The 21,195-nt window shown below is 48.2% G+C and overlaps 1 protein-coding gene across 1 annotated transcript in view; it reads left to right on the forward strand.

The window, feature by feature from the left end:
• DNAH14 (dynein axonemal heavy chain 14) overlaps window positions 1–21,195 on the forward strand; it is a 1,144,348-nt gene that overhangs the window by 483,167 nt on the left and 639,986 nt on the right. Inside the window, exon 39 of the mRNA XM_078647362.1 lies at window positions 1,424–1,639. Coding sequence (XP_078503488.1) covers window positions 1,424–1,639 — 216 coding nt within the window. The remainder of the gene's footprint in view (window positions 1–1,423; window positions 1,640–21,195) is intronic.

Raw genomic sequence — 21,195 nt, forward strand, 5'->3', positions numbered from 1 at the left:
TGACTCACTAATACATATGCCTTAAAATAATCAGTTATAAGTTAATGAAAATGCATAGATGGAGAAGACAAGTCACATTGTGGTGAGACTACTCAAATAATACATTGTGTCTGTGAACACACTCCAAGGGAGGCATTCCAAAACACATACAGTGATGGAATACACCCATGGGAGTCACAGTTGAGAAGACTTGACTTAACGAGTCAACACTTGAATCCTCATTTAGGTGAATCATGCGGTCTAGTTTTCCCCCAAATCGTGAGTTGAATTTTGCAGAAAGATAAGGGATAGGATAAAAGAAACTTCACATAACGTCATGATTCCATTGGATCTGAATGTCCATTGGGAGCCAAATCTGGTTTTAAAAAGTGGCCGTGATGTGCTTCTATCCAGGAAGATGCTGAAGGGATTGCACGTTTTAGATCAAAACGTTGTATTGGTGGCAGGATAAACCCATCATTTAGCTGAGTAGCTGGTGGATGAGTCATTATTAGAGATCACAGCAGTAACATCTAATATCATACGTGATAGTCAGAAGAGGCCTGAGGGTTCACTCTGCACATGAGGAGTCAAGCTTGAGATCTGCAGAGACAGGTGACTCTAACCTGAAAGATGTGAAGTTTGGAAACGTTTTTAAAGGTGCCTGTGGCAGTGGCAGCACTTAGGCTGAGGGTAAGGACATTCTACTGTCATGGCGACAGGAGAAAATAAGCATTTGCAAACCAAAAGATCTGTCTTTACTCATATGCGGTCTACAAGCATGCAAAAAATTCTTATTGGATTTGCCAATGCCGGGGAAAGTCAGCAAAATGGGATTCTTTCTGTATAGAATACATTTAGGTGATAAAGAAATGAAAGTGACAAGTAGAGTGTATTTTCCAAATGTGAAATAGTCCTCCATGGATTCCAAAAGAAGCAGTTCCTGGAAGGTGGTAGATTTACGCCAAATTAGCCAATAGTATCTGGTGAGAGAATTACTCATCTTGGTGAAGCCAAGCACACCCTATGTATAATTTTAAAAATGTGTCTTGCGGGTAGCTGTGCTGTGTAGCCAGACCTAAAAATAGAGTCTTATGGTGGTTCACAATTTCGACAGCTGGTGAAGTGATGATGGGCTTATGATTCTGGGTGCAGCCAAAGCAGTATAGGGAAATAGGCAGCACAAGTAGGATGTGTCTCAAGGTCATCGATGGCATTCAGTCCTTGCATGAGACTTGTTTTCCCTGAGCCACCCTGCTTAAACACCTAATTCTGGGCATCACCTACGGCACAGGAGTTTTACCACCACCCAGGAGATGGCCAAAAAAGCTTGTACTTTATGTTGTGACTTGTTCAGCATTTATTTGCTCCAAATATACAAGTGGAATTTGTCCAACCAAGGTAAGAGACCCTAATTCTTTGTGTTCTTTGTGAAATCCTTCAGAATGCATCCAAGAAGGGAAAAGTAGAGACTTTTATTATCAATCCAAAGTGCGTCACACTGGGGGAGCTCTACGGCGAGATTGATCCAAACACGATGGAGTGGTCCGATGGGCTCCTGGCCGCTGCAGTCAGAAAATTTGCTAAACACTCCAACAGAGAGCATGACCAAGATGATGCACAGGGCCGGACGTCTGCGACAGACATGGGCTTCCCAAGTGTGAGTTTTGCATCCACATGTGCATTATTTATCTTTAGCGTTGCCGATCCTGCGCTTTAACAGGAAGGTGGGTAAGTCGGTAACCAGAAGTGTATTAACTGCACTTTCGACCACTCTGCAAAATGGTTTGATGTATGGTTTTATGTGTAACGTGAAAATTATGCAGGGTTTGATAACATATTTTTATCACCGTCAGCTAAAAAGCCATAGCAATACATGATTAAAATAATATTTACATAATAAATAGCAGAAGTAAAAGGAAAATTTGGAATTCTTGTCCTATCGTTCTTAACATTTGGAAAAATCAGGAAAAAAGGAATACAGTTCACAATTAGCACAATCTGATATATTATCAATATTACAATTATTGTCATAATCGTTATTATTAGCACTATTATTATCTTGTTTTGTTATTTTTTTTTACACACTTCCTCTGGGTACTGCAGGGGCTGCTAGGGCCTTTGTTAAGCCACTGGCTTAGTGAAATGGTGTGACCTGTACAACAATAGTAGTACTACAAGAGTAAGGCACACCTACTCATGACAACATGTTTGTGAATCGAGCCATCAGTCTCAAGGTTTCCGGCCAGATGGTGTTGTAATGTAGCTTGCACTCAAGTGTAGGAGATCAGTTTCCACCGCTATCCAGTTCTTTGCACTGCAAACAAACATGCACTCTTTGGATTTACTCAAATGCTTAGAGGTAATTGTGGCCACCAGACAAAATATCCCCATGGCCTCCACTGAGTATGGAAGTCTCTGAGAGCTAATGAGAGCCTATCACATAAGGATGCATTATGCAGATCTATAGAGGAGCATTTACAGAGAGTGTGCAAAGCTAACCCATGAGTGACAAATCCATGATATATTTTCAACCTAAACACTGTGTAACAGTTCCTCTCTAGATTAATAGTATGTACATTTATACCAGGTGGACATCCTGAGATGTTGTCATGGACATGGCTTGAGTTGTCCATCTCTTGACACTCCAATGCCACCATAGAAGCCCAGAGCTTACAGTTGGATGATGTAATACAACTTACTGCTATATAAACGCACAATTAAGGTTCAAATACTGTCAAAACATACTGTTAATATGATTTTAAATATGATCAATTACTGGGGTGTGCTAAAACAGAGCAGTCATCATAAGGACTTCCTCAACTCATCATCCCTCTACCACACCAAGATAGCACTTAGAACTCTTTACAACAAGTTTGCTTAAATGTACCACACCCATCCAAAGCTGTCAAATTGACTGGTGATATGAGCCCAGAGGACAGTCTTCTTAGGAAATGTACACCTGCTACCATGTTGGAGGGAACTAAATAGCAAATACATAGTATATTCTAAAGACCAATAAAAGAATCACACACATTATTAAATAAAGCAGTTTGCTAAACTATCTTTACTAACCAAGCACAACCCTTTGATGAAAGTCACTAGAATAATATTGAAAGCCTGCAAGGGGCCATACAGATGGCTGTTGATACTGCGTTCCCATACATTGGGGTGGGGTGGAGGGGATATTCAAGGAAAATGGCAGTTCACTTACCAAGTTGAATTATGGCTGTCCGTAATTGGATGAGATCTGACTAGTTGACATTTTTTTTTTTTTGGTTAAAGACTTTTATTTAGAGTTGCAAGTCAGTACACCGCTATTCAGCCAACAACCCGGAGGCAGGCAGCATCAGTATTGTCAATTTGACCTCATCATGTGGTCTCGTTTCGTAGACATTTGTACATATCTTGCAACATTGATGTGTGTAAAAGAGAGAAGAAAGAAAAACAAATAAACAAACACATAACCAAACCAATAGCGTTCTGTGTTTTGTTACGTTAAACTTGTCAATACATAGAGTATCGTGTCACCATCACTGGTGTGAGTCCGGTAGTTCTCGTCTAATAAGGGGGGGGGGGAAGGGGGGAGCGTCACAATAGGCAATCCACATCAGGCATCCCACTCAGCCGTCTACACGCATTCACAGGGCAGAGGCCCATTCTTACTCAATCACAGCGTCATCCATTCCTCTATCCGCCAATCTTAGCACCATAGCATTCTGACTCTCATGTTCCGGCTATCCACTATCTCAATGTGCTCTCACCACCTCACCGTCTATGTTTACTCATCCATCTCTTCTCCAGCCAGCCAGGTCGTCAGGGGTTGCCAGATATCAGCAGGTCTAGATCTCAGTGGTAGGAGTTCCCAATATGTAGTCAGTTGATCTCGACAGTACAGCGCCGAGTTAATCCAGCCCACCACCTTTGGAGCCACCCCTTGTTTCCAATGTAGTGCAATCTGTCTCTTCGCCAGTAGGAGCAACATAGCGACCAATTTCCTTGAGGCACTGGGTATGCCGGCCACCAATCCCAGTAAAGCCATCAGTGGATCAGGAAGCAACGGCTCTCCTATTATTTGTCCCAGTTTCGAAAACACCTCTACCCACACAGGAGCGCATTTCCATGTGAGGTGAAAGAAAGTTGCATCTACAGCACCACAACGCCAACACCGAGATTCAGCTAGTAATCCTATTTTGACGAGCTGCGCCGGCGTGCGGTATGTTCTATGCAGGAAATTAAAGTGTATTAATCTCAGCCTGTAATTAGGCGATAAGTTTTCTAATTGATTGCAGCAGAACGTCCATTGTTTGTCCGTTATGCCTATTCCCGCCTCCACTTCCCATTGCGCTTTCGAACTGGGTCGTACCCACGGCGCCGTGTCCTGTGTTATTTTATAGATCCGGGTAATCAGTTTGTTCGGGGATTTGTTTGTTAGTATGTCTTCCAGTGCCGAGAGTGATGGCGGCACTGCCGGGAACATCGGGTATCTGGCCTTACATGCCGCTCGAAGTTGGTAATAGAGTAGCATCTCAGACGCCGTAGGCACCTCCGATTTGCAGAGGTCACCTAGCTCTACAAATGTGTCGTCTGGGTAGAGGTCACTTGCGACCAGAAGACCGCTCTTGCGTGCCCTTTCAGATATCGCCGCGTCCTGTAAAGGACCCAGCAGTGGATTACCGCCTAGCGGCATGGATGGGGCGTATAGTTCAGTAATTTCCGCCCGTTTTGCTATGTTTTGCCAGGCTCATCTCACTGTTTCCACCGTGTTCACATCATCCGGTGTACGTTTATATTTTTGGTAGAACGTCGTTTTCAAGGGGGTGGGTGCCGACAAGTCTTTCTCGATCGCCACGTGTGGTTGATATGGGATCGGGTGTTGCCAGTAATGCAGGTATTGGGCCTGGGCGCAGTATGCATAGAGCTCAAAATCTGGAGCCGCCAGACCACCCTGTCGAAAAGGAAGCGTCAATACCCTCCACTGCACTCTGGGTTGCTTGCCCGCCCATACTAGATCCAGAAGCGCGGAGCGTATGCGTTTAAAGAAGGATAGTGTAAGCGGCAGGGGTATGTTCGCAAATAAATATAAGAATTTTGGTAGTACAACCATTTTAGTTATGGCTATACGGCCTGTCATGGACAGCGGCAAGGTGACCCATTTCTTCACCTTGGTCTCGAGCCATTCTACTGCAGTGCCATAGTTCAAGAGCCACAGGTCCTGTATCGAGCGGCTTATGTGGATTCCCAGGTATTTTACCTCTTCTGCTACCCAGGTTATGGGGAATTCGGTATGACATTGTGCCGTTCCGTCCGTCAGCGGTAGTATCGTAGACTTAGACCAGTTAATGTTAATGCCCGTCAAGCCACTATATCGCACTAGTTCTCTCATGAGGGGGTCGAAATTTTCCGCTGGGTTTTGCATAAATATTGTCATGTCATCAGCGTATAAGGACACTAACAACCCTCTGGAAGTGAACCCTATACTTCGCTGGGTGTTGTGTTGCCTTCGTCTCGCCGGTTCTGTGGCGATGGCGAATAGCAGTGGCAATAAGGGGCAGCCTTGCCTGGTCCCTCTAGTGATACGCATAGGCTTCGAGACCTGCCCATTTACCTTTACTCTTGCCGTGGGACAGTTGTAAAGGATGCAAATTTTCTGAATAAATAGCTTACTGAATCCCATTCTTGTAAACAGCGCTTGTAGGAATTTCCATTCGAGAGAGTCAAATGCCTTAGTGGCATCCAACAGGGCAGCTGCGGCCTGGACCTTTGGGTCTAGGTAATGAAGCAATCCAAATAATGTGCGTAAATTGTGCGAGGTTGATCTTCCCGTCACAAATCCCGACTGATCCGACAGCGCTATCTGGGGTAGCATTGGTTTCAGTGGTTCCGCCAAGAGTTTAGCATAAATCTTGGCGTCTAGGTTTATCAGGGAGAGCGGCCTATACGAATCTGGACTTGTAGGATCTTTGTCTGGTTTTAGAAGTGTGATGATCATGGCTTCACGGAGCGACGGGGGAAGGCTCCCAGCTTCAATCGCTTCCATGTACATCTTATGCAACCTGGGGGCAAGGATATCTGAGTATTATTTATAGAATGATGCCGTGAGACCATCAGGTCCCAGCGCCTTACCCGAGGGCATGCCAGCTATGGTTATCCGTATGTCATCCTGCGTTATCAGTAAGTCCATGTATTCGCGTGCCCCGTTGTTGAACCACGCTAGTGTTATTGTGTCTAGGTAGTCCGTTATCACCTCGTCCTTCGGTTGTACTTTGGAGGTGTACAGGTTCTCAAAATAAGCTGCCATAGTGTGCAAGATATCGCTCGGTGTCTGGACAGACTCGCCAGTCTCAGCGGTAAGTTCCAAAATATATTCCGCACCCTGGGCTTTCGAAGCATTGCGGCCAGCGTCCTTCCAGGGCGGTCCCCTTCCCCATATCTCCGAGCCTGAGCGTATTTATGCAAGAATTTCACCTCCCTTTCAGCTTCTTCTTGATACTGAGTGAGTTTCGCCCTGAAAGCCGCCCGGGCACCAGTAGTAGGCGACCTAGTAAGCCCAACTTCCAGAGCCGCCAACTCTTTTTCTAGCGTATCTAATGTGTTTCTGATGGACCGCATTACTCCCGTTTTGAGTGCCATACAGTGTCCCCTAGTGACCACCTTGCAGGTCTCCCAAAGCGTACCAGGCGAATCCACAGTCCCTTCATTGAGCTCAAAGAATTCTTCTAGTTTATCTCTCAGCCCTTCCTTAAACACCTGCTCTAGTAAGGCCTGCGATGGAAATCTCCAGCTAAACGGCTGTGCGTATTGTGCGGGGGTGGCCAACGTCACTCCCACCGGTGCGTGGTCCGACAGTGATCTCAGCAAGTGTACCGCTGCCAAGACCGAAGCATGTAGGTCCCTGGACAGCAGCCAGTAGTCCAGTCTCGACCATGCGGCCCTGTGTGCCGTAATGCAAGTACCCGCCCGCGCATGGGGGTGCAACTGCCGCCAGGAGTCAACCAGGGATGCCTCCATGATAATGCCTCCCAGTGCCTCAGCCGCCCTTGGGTGGTGTTCTCGGGCAGCGCCCTGTCGATCCACCGCGTCGGACAGCACTACATTGAAATCATCCGCCCATAGTATTGCTGCATCACCAAATGGACGCATTTTATCCCATAGTTTCTCATAGAAATCAGGATTATCATCGTTCGGGCCATAAACATTCACCAGCAACAACTGGACGCCACACAATACTCCCAATGTGTATCTTCCTTCCTCATCTTTCAGCACCTGTTGTGTCACCCAGTGTAGGCCTCGGCGGATCAGATCCGCCACCCCCCTGGCATAATTCGAGTATGGGGCATGCACCACTTCCCCCCATCTAGTGTGTTTGAGTTGCGGGGCATCTGTGGTATTTAAATGTGTTTCTTGAAGTATGCAAATGTCTACATGTTTCCTTGATAAATAGGCATGTACCAATCTCGCTTTCCTCCTGTCATTCATTCCTCTCACATTCCAAGATAAGCATGTTATCGACAACATCACGGCATGCCCATCAGGGTTATTAGGCTCCCCAGGCTTTAAGCTATCCCCAGCGTCCATAACAATATCAAAAAATGAAGGTGCAAGCGGATCAGCAGAGCGCTCGATGCATTACGTCGACGGCACATAGGCCCCAACTCCTCAGTCAACTGTAAAAGCAACCATGACCATCCTCTCCCCCAGTTTATCGCGTCAGTGTCAGTGACTATCATGCGAAAAATCTTTGGTGACATATGTAACACAGAGCTTTCATAGGTTAACATTGCAAACCAAACAGAACCAAACCCTATCCCACCCTCCCCACCCGCTCCAACCCCCCAATTAGGTTGTGCAGTCATCCCCCCCTGTACCATCCCAACAGAACCAAGTAACAACAATAGTAGATGGTCTAACCATGGTTTGGGAGACATCCCTTGGGGTGCGCAGGTACTTGCCCTTTAACCCTGTACTCTTGACAGGGCGATTGAGCGCAAATCTGACTCTGTGTGCTGCAGGGACCCCCGAACCTCAAGCCAAGCGGAGTATCAATTATCCAGTATCAGGGATCTGGAATAGTCAGTAATTAGTACGATACCTCCCCACTTAAGCAGTTAGCGCCCTATCACTTCCGGTTGTATGTTTGCATTTTCCCTCCCTCTTTAAAGGGTCCCAACATCGCCATACTAAATAACATAGGACATTATTCAACATCACTTAGCTGGTCAGAGTCCCCCCGTTTTTCGGCCTCCGTTTGTCCCTTCTGGTCTTTAGCAAGCTGTTTGGCAAATTTCAATGCCGCTTTGGCCTCCGTGAAGAAGGTGGGTTTACCCGGGCCTTGCACCCTCAGCTTTGCCGGGTAGATTAAGGAGTATTTCGTGCCGGTTTGCTGGAACACCTTCTTTGCGGGCAAAAATTCCCGCCTGGCTGATTGTACTTGAAGCGTGAAATCAGGGTACATAGCTATCCGGTTGCCTTTGTATTGCAAATCCGCCATGTTGCGTGCCAGTCGCAGTATCGAGTCTCTGTCCCTATAGTTCAGAATGCAGGCAAGTATTGTCCTTGGTTGAGCTCCCGGCTTGGGCACTGGTCCCAACGTGCGGTGTGCCCTCTCCACCAGGAACATTGGGGATAGACCCTCTCCAAAAAGATCTTTCATCATCTGCTCAACGTAGCGTTCCATATTTACAATGTCCGTCGATTCTGCCACTCCCGTGATGCGTACGTTTTTTCTTCTGGACCTCGCTTCCAAATCTTCATTCTTCATTTGAATCCGGGATAGCACTTTGTCCATTCCTCGCAGCTTCTTGTCAATGTCTGATTGGCATTCCTCCGTTTCTGTCACACGCTTTTCCAGTACCCCAACCACTCCTTCTTGCTTGTCCATTCTCCTTGTCATGCTGTCCATCCTTGCAGCCAGTGCGTCCATCTTACCATCTATGCCTTGCAGACTCGATTTGAGATCTTGAAACATGGCCTTGATGTCGTCTGCTGGCAGCACAGGCTGGGCTTCCCCCGACGATTCCTGATCCGGCGCTTCTTGGCTCGGTGGCTTCTTGGTCGTCTTGTCAAATGTGGTTCTGGGCTATCGCGTGTCTGGCTTGCCCATGGCGACGTCCGGTCTCGTCGCGCCCACCAACGGTCGCTTGGGTGCACCTTACTTCCACTAGCACCATCCAACCCGGGCAATTTAATTGACAGCGGTCACAGCGCTTGACTTCTGTGTGGCACGCTATAATATCAGTCGCCGGTAGCGTGATCTGGCTTTGAGATCGGCCTCCCTAGTCAGCAGGCGTGACATTCAGTGGCACTTCATATTCTCTTCCAGCACTGTGATGGCCGACCTCAGGGTGCCTCAGTTAATATGCCCATACAGTTCAACAGTGTCGCGCTCTAAAGCCATCCAGTTCACCACTGTAGTCAAGCAGAAGTATTGTCTCGCTTCTGTCGATACCTCCAACTGCCGAAGCGTCAGTTCGCGGACTCCTGGACAAAATGGCGGTCCGGAGCCCATTCTCCCTCAACTTGCGATCGATGGCAATATTCGTTGACGGGGGTCTACGAGCGCCACGCGTCTCAGAGCCTTTCTCCTCCCACTAGTCGCAGTCGCGGTCAGGAAGCTCACCGGATATCCCACTTACTCCGTACCGGCGATCGCGTGTCTTTTCCTTGTCCTCCGCTGCGGCCGCGCGTCTGCAGCCATTCACGCCGCGGGTCTTCGCTACGATCACCTCGGGCGCCCCTGTCTCAGCGCCCGGAGCAGAGGCGTGTGCTGCAGCCGCCGCCAGACTCCGTCACTAGGCGGCCGCCAACCAGCGAGTGCGGTCAGAGCTTCCAGTCGATGTATCAGGCGGCACAGTTTGCCGGCGCGTTGTCGGGCATGCAGTCACTTCCGGCTGGCCAGCCCCAGCGCAAGCTCCCGGCGCTCCACGCTGCAGCAGGCCTCACAGCGTAGTCAGGTCAGGGAGGCAATTCTCACCTAGAGCTGGGGTGCAGTTCCGCCAATCCGAGATGAATCGAGGTGGGGGTACTCCGCTTGTTCAAGGGGCACGAGGCCCAAGCCCCAGGTACAGTAAAAGCGGATTTATGGCGAATTAATTTGCTCGATCGGCGGAGCTGCGCTTTCAGGCAGCCATTCCGCTCGGCAGTAAAGCCACGCCCCCGACTAGTTGACGTTTAACAGCAAGAATATGGAGTTGGTGGGGGTGAATGCAGATCCCTGGGGCCAGCAAACCGTTTGGCATGCCATCTTCCTCATAGTTCAACATTAGGGATTCCCAGGAACTAAAAAGTTTAATATTGTGGATTGCTACAGAGTCAATGGCTATCGGTCCAAAATGTCCAGTCTTGCAGTTGCAGAGATTGGCTCTGACCTTTGGAGGCACATGAGGGTGCTCAGATAAAAATAAATCTTTTAGGTCCAGTAGGCAACTTCTGTCTTGGGCCAATTGTGTGCTTGACGTTTGCAAATACATGTAAGGTCACGACATTCCCAAATGTTTCATGAGGGGACCAGGCCAAGCGAGTTTTGGCTGACCTGTGCTCACACCAAGGGCCTGATAAGCAAATTTAAGCTTACACTTTTTTCCAAGTTTACTATTTTTTGGGTATTCACAAACTACTTGTTTAATTTTATTACTCACCGCTCATGGCGAAGACTGTACACAAAAAGATAGGTCTGTCCTGTCTTTTCACGTGTAGAGCCACCGCAGTAGTAAAATTACTTTTAGCAAAATTAAACGCAAAGTTTGTAAATACCCAATAAATTGTAAACCCTCACAAAAAAGTAAGTTTACCTTTGTGATTCAGGCCCAGTGTTTGCAAGGGTGCAAGAAAGCATGCTTGGTAGGCAGATGATCGCTGTAGGATGCTTAGCAGTACTTGTGCAGGAGATGATTGTGCAGGTCTCTTCTAGTCTCTTGTGTGAAGTGGGAAGCAGATTGTGATGTGTTATGGTCTTTCTTATGTGATTTAGTGGTCCTTTGGGAATGCTAAAACTTGCATCCAAGAAAAGCAGGAGTCTGGCCACAGCAGCATCTTATCAGGGCTTTTGGGCTTGGCCCTAGCCCAGGGGAGACCGACATCTGCCAACCCCAGTGACCAGGAAGCTGCCCTGCAGGGCCAAACAGGTCTGACAATGCTGTAACTCATCAAATAACAGGATAAGGCTCCAGCTTATGGTCACAGTTTGTGCCAGCTAGGCATAAACTTATTGTCAATCAGTTCTGGGTCATCCTGGGAGTTGAGGATAGAATGGTTGCCTGGTTATCAGAAGATGAAGACATTACTTGGCAGAGCAGGTTTTCTTCTATAAGCACACTTTGCAGGACCTGCTGACTCTCCACCATGACACAAAGGAAGCACTCGAGGACAGCTCCTGTGGCTATTACCTATATGTCTCCCACCCAGACAGCACCAGGAGAATAGGGAGGGAGGGATAAGCTGCCATTATCATTTTGCAGCCTGCATCAATCCTCTGTCATAAGCTTTGTCATAAGCTTTCCTTTTTACTTAAAAGGATGTTTGTTGCCACATATGGGTAACCCTAATGACACTGAAGGTGGCAACAAACACTTCACCCATTCAAGTGATCATTATCAGTGATCCATTCATGAACATACCAAGGACAATGAACATTTCATCCACATTTCTTGCCTCTGGTCACCCGGTCATTGGCCCTGCTCCACGTAGTGAATTGTCCTATATATAACTAATGTATATGGAGAGGAGTAGTGGGTGTGTACTCCTAAATGATTGTGTCCTGAATATCAACTCACAAGAATATCGACTGTAGAATATCAACTAACTCTTTATAGTGAAGGTAAGTGTAAGAAATTGAGTGTCTGGTTGAGGGTGCTTATACCCTACTCAAGCAGAAACCACAATCCTTGTCAGGATGAGATCACAAGCAAGCCCTAAATTAACCTGTGCTCAATCCCCTGGTAGCTTGGCTCAGAGCAGTCAGGCTTAACTTAGAGGCAATTCGTAAAGTATTTGGCCAGCACTTCAAATAGTAACACAGTAAATACACCACAAAAGGATCACACAGTAGACTAAAAAAAATTATTATTCTTTAGTAAATAAAACCATACCAAAAGGACAAAAATCCAATTAGTACATCTGGAGATATGCAACTTTAAAGATATCAGTGAAAATAGTGCCAAACATCACAAAGCACCAACTGTGGATATCTGGTTGCACCGGACTGGGACAAAGTCTCAAGTTTAGGCCAACTGCAATGGAGAAAGGGCTGGCTAAAGGGGCACAGTTAGGCTCACTGAACAAAGCACCTTAAATCCTGGTTTGCATAGCGTTGTAAGGGTCTGCGCTGAAGATGCATCAAACAGCCGAAGTGATGCATCGGTTCTTAGATGTGGAATTGTAATGTGAGGTCCAGCATCATCGCCGAGAATCCCGTCAACAGTAGCTTGCAATGCGAAGTCTTGTTTCGAGGATGCATAGCGCAGTCAAGGTGATGCATCGGTTCCGAGGAGCTGTCAGGCTGCGTTGTGAGAACCTGTGTAGTTGTCAGGGCTGCCGTCAATGGGGGATGCGAGGGCCTGCGTCAGGAAAGTTTTGGACAGGCAGCAGTTCTGATGTGGGGTCTACAGATGGGCTGGCAGAGCACTTTCAACTCTACTTGGTAGGGTAGGACTCACTGAAGGCAGAGTCCAGGTGCTGGGTACAAGGATGTTACAGCCTTCTGTCCCTGAGGCTCTAGTCAGGAGGCCAGCCAAGTAATCCTTGGAGTCACTTTGGAGTCCTGGGTGCAAAAGATGCAAGGCCAGTACTGGGGGTAAATATTTGACATTGTTGGGCATTCTGTCCATCAATTGTCAATTGTTCTTTTTGCATTTTCCACCCTAAGTGGGAAGGGTATGCCCAGACATGGGTCCAGTGCTCGCCATGCCACTGGAGTCAAGCTACCCTGGTTGATGTGGGGTGGTATCCTGTAGCCGGTCCTAGGATCCCTGTTTCACATCCAGGAACTATCTGCCCTGGCAGTTGAAGCTGGACCCTTCACATGAGGAACAGGGTCAAGACTGATTTCCATATGGCTGGGTCAAAACTGGAATGGCTTGGTAAGCAAAAAGGATGGATTTGGGCTCAGATCTCTGTACTGGAGGTGAACGACATTGTTCAGCATTCCATCCATCAACTGTTCTTTTTGCATTTGTTGCCTTAAGTAGGAAGGGTATGCCCAGAAGTGGGTCCCGCGCTCGCCATGCACCTGGAGTCAAGCTGTCCCGGTTGATCAGGGGTGATAGCCCCAAACCAGTCCTAAGGTGCTTGTTTCTGGTCCAGGATTTACCTGGCCTGGCAGTTTGGGCTGGACTGTTCTCATAGGGAGCAGGGTCAAGATTGATATGCATATGGCTGGGTCCCAACTAGAATGGCATGGTGAGCAAAAAAATGATGGATTTGGGACCAGATCTTTGTACTGGGGGTGAAGATTTGACATTGTTCAGTATTATGTCCATCAATTCTTCTTTTTGCATTTGTCGCCTATAGTTGGAAGGGATACCATTGGATTCAAGCTGTCCTGGCTGATGAGGGGGGTTGTATGATTACCATCACACATGGCTTAACAATGCGGCCAGAACTATGACTACCTCTTTACCACGCATGCCTTTAAAACAGGTTTTGTTGTAAATGCATGATTGCTAAAGGGAAATGCGTGGTAAATTGCATCTCACAGCCCACCTGCCCTGCACCCTAACACCCGAATTCCATCCCTGTAATCCACCTAGCCCCCGCCCCTCATCCTAAGCCCTAACACTCGGTCCCTGCCCCAAAAACTACCGTTACCACCCCGCCCTTTGCCCTAGAACCGTGCCCAAAAACGACCCCACCCTAACTAACTGCCCTGAGCCCTAAAACTGCTCCCACACCAGGAAACTGCACCTTCCCACTGCCCTGAGCCCTAAAATAACCTGTCCTGTCTTTAAAAAGACACTGCGCCCCCTGCCCTAAACCCTGAAACTAACCCTCTCCTGCCCTTAAAACTACTGCTTCCCCGCCCTGAGGCCTAAAACCCTGCTCCCTGCCAAAAACTACCCGACCACAGCCCCCCACCCTGAGCCCTAAAACTGACCCCCGTCGTACCCATAAAACTACCCTTTTGCCTCCCCTAGCCCGGAGGCCTAAAAACTCTTCCTCCGCCAAAAAACAACCCAGACCCCCCCCACCCTTAAAAATTACACCCCAAACCCGATCCCCGCCTCACTTACCTGGTCGCATCCGGAGCTTCCTTTCCCAATGCTTCCTGTTCCTCTCCCCACCCAGCCAGACTGATAGACCGCTGTTTGCCTTAACCGTGCGTATGCGTGGTTAAGGCAGATACATGGTTCAGGCCGAGCATTGTTCAGTTTGTGGGGAAACGGCACGTGTGGCTCAGCCCGCATTGTAAAGGTCATTTCCTGATGAGAGATGACACCCCAAAACTGGTCCTAGGATGCTAGTTTCCAGTCTAAAAGGACCTGGCCTAGAAGTTCGGGATGGACTGTTCCCATGGGGAGCAGGGTCAAGACTGCTTTGCATATGACTGGGTCCAATCTGGAATGGCATGGTGAGCAGAAAAACAATAGATTAGGCCCAGATTTCTGTACTGGGGTGAATGTTTGACATTTTTCAGTATTTCATCCATCAATTGTTCTTTTTGCAATTTTCTAGAAGTGTAATTTTCAAAACTGTAATTTAAAATTCGATTTTATCATTAGAGAGGATTTTCATTACAATTCAAAAGACACCAAACGTGAACTTTTTACCCCTTCCCATGTGGACATTTCAGATTATTAAATGTAATAAGGTAACTCCAATGTTAGTCTAGAGCATGGTAGCCCTTGCAGTAGTGAAAAACAAGTTAAAGAGTTTTTCACTGCCAGCCCATGTACAACTAAAACGTATGTGCCCCACTTTTTTAAATACACTGTGCTTTACCCCCTACGCTGTCCAGGGCCTACTCCCTTGGTACCTTACCTGTATTAGAAAGAAAAGGTTTAGGCCTAGCAAAAAATGTTTATTTTGCCAGGTCGAAATGACAGTTTAAAATTGCACCCACACAGGCTGCAATGGCAGGCCTGAGACATGTTTAAAGGGCTACTTAAGTGGGTGGCAGCATCAGTGCTGCAGGCCCAATAGTAGCATTTAATTTACGGGCCATTGGTAAATGTAAAACTATTTTTCTAGGGACTTACAAGCAAATTAAATATGTCTATTAGGAATAAGCCAATGTTATCATGTTTTAGGGGGTGAGCGCATGTACTTTAGCACTGGTTAGCAGTGGTAGAGCGTGCTAAGGCCAGCAAAAACAAGATCAGCAAAAATAATAGGATGACCGTGCAGAAAGGGCCAAGTCCAACCCCCCCTCCACCCAAAAGCCAGCGAAGACTAATCACTACCTTAATGGGCTTCCCTGCTTAGGCGATAGAGCATGGATGAAAGCCCTGTTATGCTGGGGCACGTGTCTGTTCTATGCCTCCCTGAACTCAGTTGGATCACTCTGTCAATACCCACCTGTGCCACTGGACGTACCCATGGGCAACCCTTCTCCTCTCCTGTGAACCCTATCTGTGCAGCACCTAACCTTAACTTGCTCACAGATGCATCCCAGTAGGCAGACACTACCAGCATGGCCAACAAAGTGATGTGGCCCATTTCAGCCCTTGCATCAGACTTCTGGTCATAACCCAAGGAAAACTGATCATAAGGGCAGTAACTAACAAAGGCGACTGACAGCTGCCAGTGTCAAGAGCTAGGATCCATGTCATCCAGGGGTCTCTGAGGTTGCTCAGAGTGGGGGGTGGGGACTGCCCCAGGTGTTAGGCACTCTTCTTCCACTCTCCTTTCTACTAGTCCATGGGTGGTGGACTGAAACTGGTCACTCAGCTCAGATCCTGTACCCTGAGGCTGAGCAGGGTACAGGAGTGAGTCCTTCCATCCCCTGCCCCTCCATCTGGGCCTCTGTATCCTCTATTTAGGAGTGGTACCCCAAGAATTCTAAGCTTTCAGAGCACACTGGGTTGCCGCCATTAACAGCTCCTTTGACACCGGGGGCAACTTTCCCCAGGATGAAGTCTATGGGTATCCTGGGACTAACTCTGACCCAGTGGCAGCTCGCACAGGTAACACTGTGGGGCGGTGGGGCGGGACGGGTACTGGCTGGGTGGGGAGTAGTGGAGTGTGACATATGACGGGAATGCAAAGTAAGTGTTTTTATTTATTTATTTCCTTGCTCCCCACTTTCCTGTCGTATGTCACACTCAACTATCCCCCCCACCCAGCCCCGCCCCCCACCGCATTAACTGTGCGAGCCGCCCCTGCTCTGACCCTTCTTTAGGACACCTCCTCTCCCCACTCCAGGAATACCAGGGCCATGGGGTTGAAAAAGACCTGCCCCTGGGCCTGACTCTACACACCTGGATGGTGTACTGCTCTGGGGAAACCAGCTTTGCCTCTACCACGGTCTGGCTGTCCCTGTTATCCCTCAGATCAGTGACAGGCACCCTATTCACCTTGGTTAACCTTGTAGAAGTGACAACTCCCACCTCAGGGATCACCAGTTTACCCTCTGAGTCCACCTCCTAACTAAGGGAGATTAGGACATGGATTACCTCCTTGTGTCCTAGCTGAGAACAATCAAAGCAGCGGGGTGGAAATGGGGCTGGAAATGGGGCGCCCTCGACTACCACACAGCAGAACCTCTGTTCTTCTCAGAAGGGACATGGGAACCCTTTCCCCCCACCTTGCTCTTGGGCTTGTCTGATTCTTCCTTGACCTCCCCCTCACTCTGCTGGGGGGACCATAACCACCCTTCTTGAGCCACTCTCAGGTACCTTTAGGGACACTCTGCTGCCAGAGGTCCGCCTCTTCAGCAAGCTTCCTAGAACCAGTCAGCTTGCTGTCCACTGGGTGCTGGTGCAGCTCTGCAAAACAAGTATTGAGCATATTCTCCCTGAAAATCAAGTTGTACAGCACATCATACTCATTAACTTTGTGGCCCTTCACCCAGCCATTCAGTGCTTTACTAGAGTAACCTAATCAGTCTACCCAAGAAGTTTGTGGCTATCTCTGAACCTACGGCGTTATTTTTTGGAGGTAACCCCAAACGTAGCAACAAGGTTACTCCAGTATTGGAACTTTCATAGATTCACATGCCTGAGTCTCCGGTATATAAAAAAGCAGTGCTTAGTAGTATAGCAAACTGAAAAGAGGCCTAGGCCCATTTCCCTTTTGCAACCCATAGCATTTGTTATGTAAAAAAGGCCCAAACTTTTCCCTGAACCAATCAGAGCTCCTCACCCTCTAGAACACTCCTGAGAGAACCTTCTGCCCCTCAGATTTTTCTACCGCACATTGTGCTAGGGAGTCTCCTTTGAGCTCTGCTCAAACTCTTTACTTCTACAGTATTTTGACTTGAATTTGAGGTTTTTACATCAACCATGTCTGAGAAAGAGAAAAAAGGATTATTTAGAGCTTGTTCAACCTGCTCCAAGAAGAAGCTTTATACAGATGACCCTCACAAGGACTGCATCTACTGTCTCTACCCAGACCATAAGGCAGCAGATTGTAAGGTATGTCGTACCTTTTCAAATAAGACCTTGAGAGATCGTGAGGGAAGGCTACTGATCTGGCTTCAGAAAGTCAAAACCAGGAAGGAAATCCTCTCAAGTGAGAGTGAGGAGGAATCTGTGGCGTCTAAGAGATCTCAGAAGAGAAGTAGATCTCCTCAGACATATTCCTCAGGGGAAAGACCTGAGAAGGCCCCAAAAAAGACCACTCCAGGGTCTTCAGGGCGCAGTCCCTCAAAATCCCCTTCAGTCTCATCTAAGGGGAAGATGGGATCTGCTGGTGAGGTGAAAGGAGCAAAATCCACCTCAGATCCACCACAGTCACCTCAGAAGATCAAGATTACCATCAAACGATCTTCTTCTGCGCCTTCTGAGGAGAAATCAACTCCGTCGACGGGACCGTCGACTAAAAAGGGACCATCGACGACGACGAAAACACCTCCGTCGTCGACGAAGAAGGAGAAGGCTGGTGAGAAAACAGCGTCGACGATTTCACCGTCGACGACTTTATCGTCGACGGGTTCACCGTCGACGAAGGCGTCGACGACCGTGTCTACAGCAGCGTCGACGACGTCAACGTCGACGACGGCAGCATCGACGAGGACTGTGTCGACGACGGCAGTGTCGACGAGGACGACGACGTCAACGAGGACAGCGTCGACGGTCACTACAACGTCGACGGTAGCGTCTACGACAATGACTTGGTCGAGGACGGCGATGGGAGTCTCGTCGACGGGCTCGTCGACGAGGGAAAAAACACCAGAAAAAAGGTTGGTGCCTTGGAAAAAACCTATAACACCTGAGGTTACATCTCCAAGCAAGGTCTCCCCATTGCTACCGTCTCACTTACTGGAGGAGGAAGATTCGGAGTATGGTATTGCCAGTAGCCCTTCGCAATTACAGGTCAAGTGCCAAGAATACGATTCTGAGGAGGAATATGGGGGTTATCAAGAACAACCCCAGGAACAACACCGATATCGACAACAGCAACGAGAGGAGATGACCAGTGTACCATCCTCTTTGTTGAAGGATCTCCAAGGAATGTTGGAGGATTATAGGAAGAGATACCCAGCGACTCCAGTCGCTCAACAGGCCATAGAGGCTACTCCACGTCCACGATCGGTTCCAGGAACTCCGATTCGTAGGTGAGAGATTGTGCCGGAACCTACTGTTAGGTCACCACCACCGACAACACACCACAATACCTCGGATGAGGATCAGGAGGATGGTGAGATTGCGGACACAAGTGCAGAATGGCATGATTATATCGCCCCATCACCTGCAACTCCTCCGCAGAGGCCAGTGGACTCTCCACCGGAGGACATTGGTGGATTTCATAATCTGATGGAGAGAGCCACTAAGAGGTTTGCACTGACCATGACAGAGGAGAAAACGGAATGTTTTCTATATGACTTTAAAGACTCGTATAGGAGATCTGTACGATCTCTACCTATAGTGTCTCATATCTGGAAAGAAGGATTGAAGGTCATGGAGACGCCAGCGACGGTAACACCGGTTCTGGCCAGACTGGATAAAAAGTATAAAGTACCGGTCGATGCTCCATCTTGCCTTTTGGGTCATCCTAAGCCGGATACTGTTATCACGCAGGCAACTGCAAACACAACAATGATGGACAGAATGTGGATCAATGTCACACATTCACCCCAGTCCAAAGATCTGGGCCCAAATCCATTGTTTTTCCGCTCCACACCACCCTGGGTTAGACAATGGCGATATGCAAATCAGCGCTGACCCTGTGCCCCATGGGAACAGTCCAGTCCGAACTACAAAAGCCATGTCCTTCCCAGAACGGAAACAAGCATCCGAGGACCGGCCCGGTTTCGAGGTAACACCTCTCTTCAGCCCGGCTAGCTTGATTCCAGTGGTGTGGAGTGCCTGGGACTCACGTCTGAGCATCCCCAGTACACTTAGAGCGGTAACTGCAAACACAACAATGATGGACAGAATGTGGATCAATGTCACACATTCACCCCAGTCCAAAGATCTGGGCCCAAATCCATTGTTTTCCACTCCACACCACCCTCGGTTAGACAATGGCGATATGCAAATCAGCGCTGACCCTGTGCCCAATGGGAACAGTCCAGTCCGAACTACAAAAGCCATGTCCTTCCCAGAACGGAAACAAGCACGCAGGCGGCACAGCAGAAATCCAGGAACCCATCTGCTCCGATTGCAATACCTCCAGACAAAGAGGGTATAAGGTTGGATAACGCATGGAAGCTTTTTTCATTAATGTCTGCTCTACTTGTAAGAGCCGCTAATGCCCTTGCTATATTGGGGAGGTATGACAGGCAGATGTGGTGCGACCTGTCTCCATACGTTAACCTGGTGCCAGATCCAGAAAAGCAGGAGGCGAAGAAAATTCTTATGGAAGGAGAGAGGACTTCGGCTGAAGTCATAGACTGCGCTATGGATATAGCGACCACAGCATTTAGATCCCTGGGAGGAGCTGCGGTCCCGCGCAGGCAAGGTTGGCTGCGAGCAACAGAATTTAGGCCGGAGGTGCAAAACAAAATCCTAGATCTTCCCTTCAATGGAGAAGAATTATTTGGAAAACATATAGATGATACGCTGGAAAGTATCAAGAAGGATACTGATACTACAAAGGCTCTGGGAACACTGCAGTACAGGAAAACCCCTTTTCGTGGCTCCAGGGGTAGAGGGCAATCCTCGTATAGGGGAGGATACCAACAAGGGAGATATTCATCTTCTTATCAGTCCTCTTCGCAGCCGTACCGTCAACAATATAACCAGCGTCAGTCAGGAGGATACACAAAATCAACTCCAAGAGGACGTGGTGGCCGAGGAAAGGACAACACCCGTCGGCAATGACGACCTCCATCTTCCGGCTCTGTCAGATGCTCCCCTTGGTGGAAAGATTGCTCACTATCTTCACAATTGGCGGACAATTACAACGGACCAATGGGTCCTCAAAATAGTTCAATTCGGTCACACCCTAGAATTTCTTCAGACGCCCCCTTGTACGCCACCGATGCACCATAGAGCCAATCATCTGCATCAACTCCGGCAGGAGATTCGGGCAATGCTCCGAAAGGGAGCAATACTACCGGTACCAAAATCCCAGGAAAACAAGGGGTTTTACTCCCGTTTTTTTCTTATCAAGAAAAACAAGCTCCAGTGGCGCCCCATTCTGGATCTCAGATACTTAAACACCTATCTCAAGAAACAATCTTTCAGGATGGTATCCCTACAGGACATCCTTCCGTTATTAAACCCAGGAGATCATATGACCACATTGGACCTACAAGACGCGTATTTCCACGTGCCAATACATCCTGCACACAGGCAGTACCTTCGGTTCTGGGTAGCCGGAAGATATTACCAATTCAGGGTGCTGCCATTCGGCTTGAAGTCAGCGCCAAGAGTGTTCACGAAATGCCTGGCTCCAGTGGCGGCTGTGTTGAGGAAGCAAAGACATCACATATTTCCGTACCTCGACGACTGGTTAGTCAAGGCACCTTCAAAGACACAGGCCAGAGCGTCGACGCAAGCTTGCATAGACTTATTCACCAATTTAGGATTGACTCTAAACGAGGGAAAGCCAAACCTCCACCCAGCAAGAGTGATCACATTTCTGGGGGCAATATTGGACACGGAATGCAACAAAGCG

This window comes from Lissotriton helveticus, chromosome 6 (assembly GCF_964261635.1).
Source record: "Lissotriton helveticus chromosome 6, aLisHel1.1, whole genome shotgun sequence".
Lineage (NCBI taxonomy): Eukaryota > Metazoa > Chordata > Amphibia > Caudata > Salamandridae > Lissotriton > Lissotriton helveticus.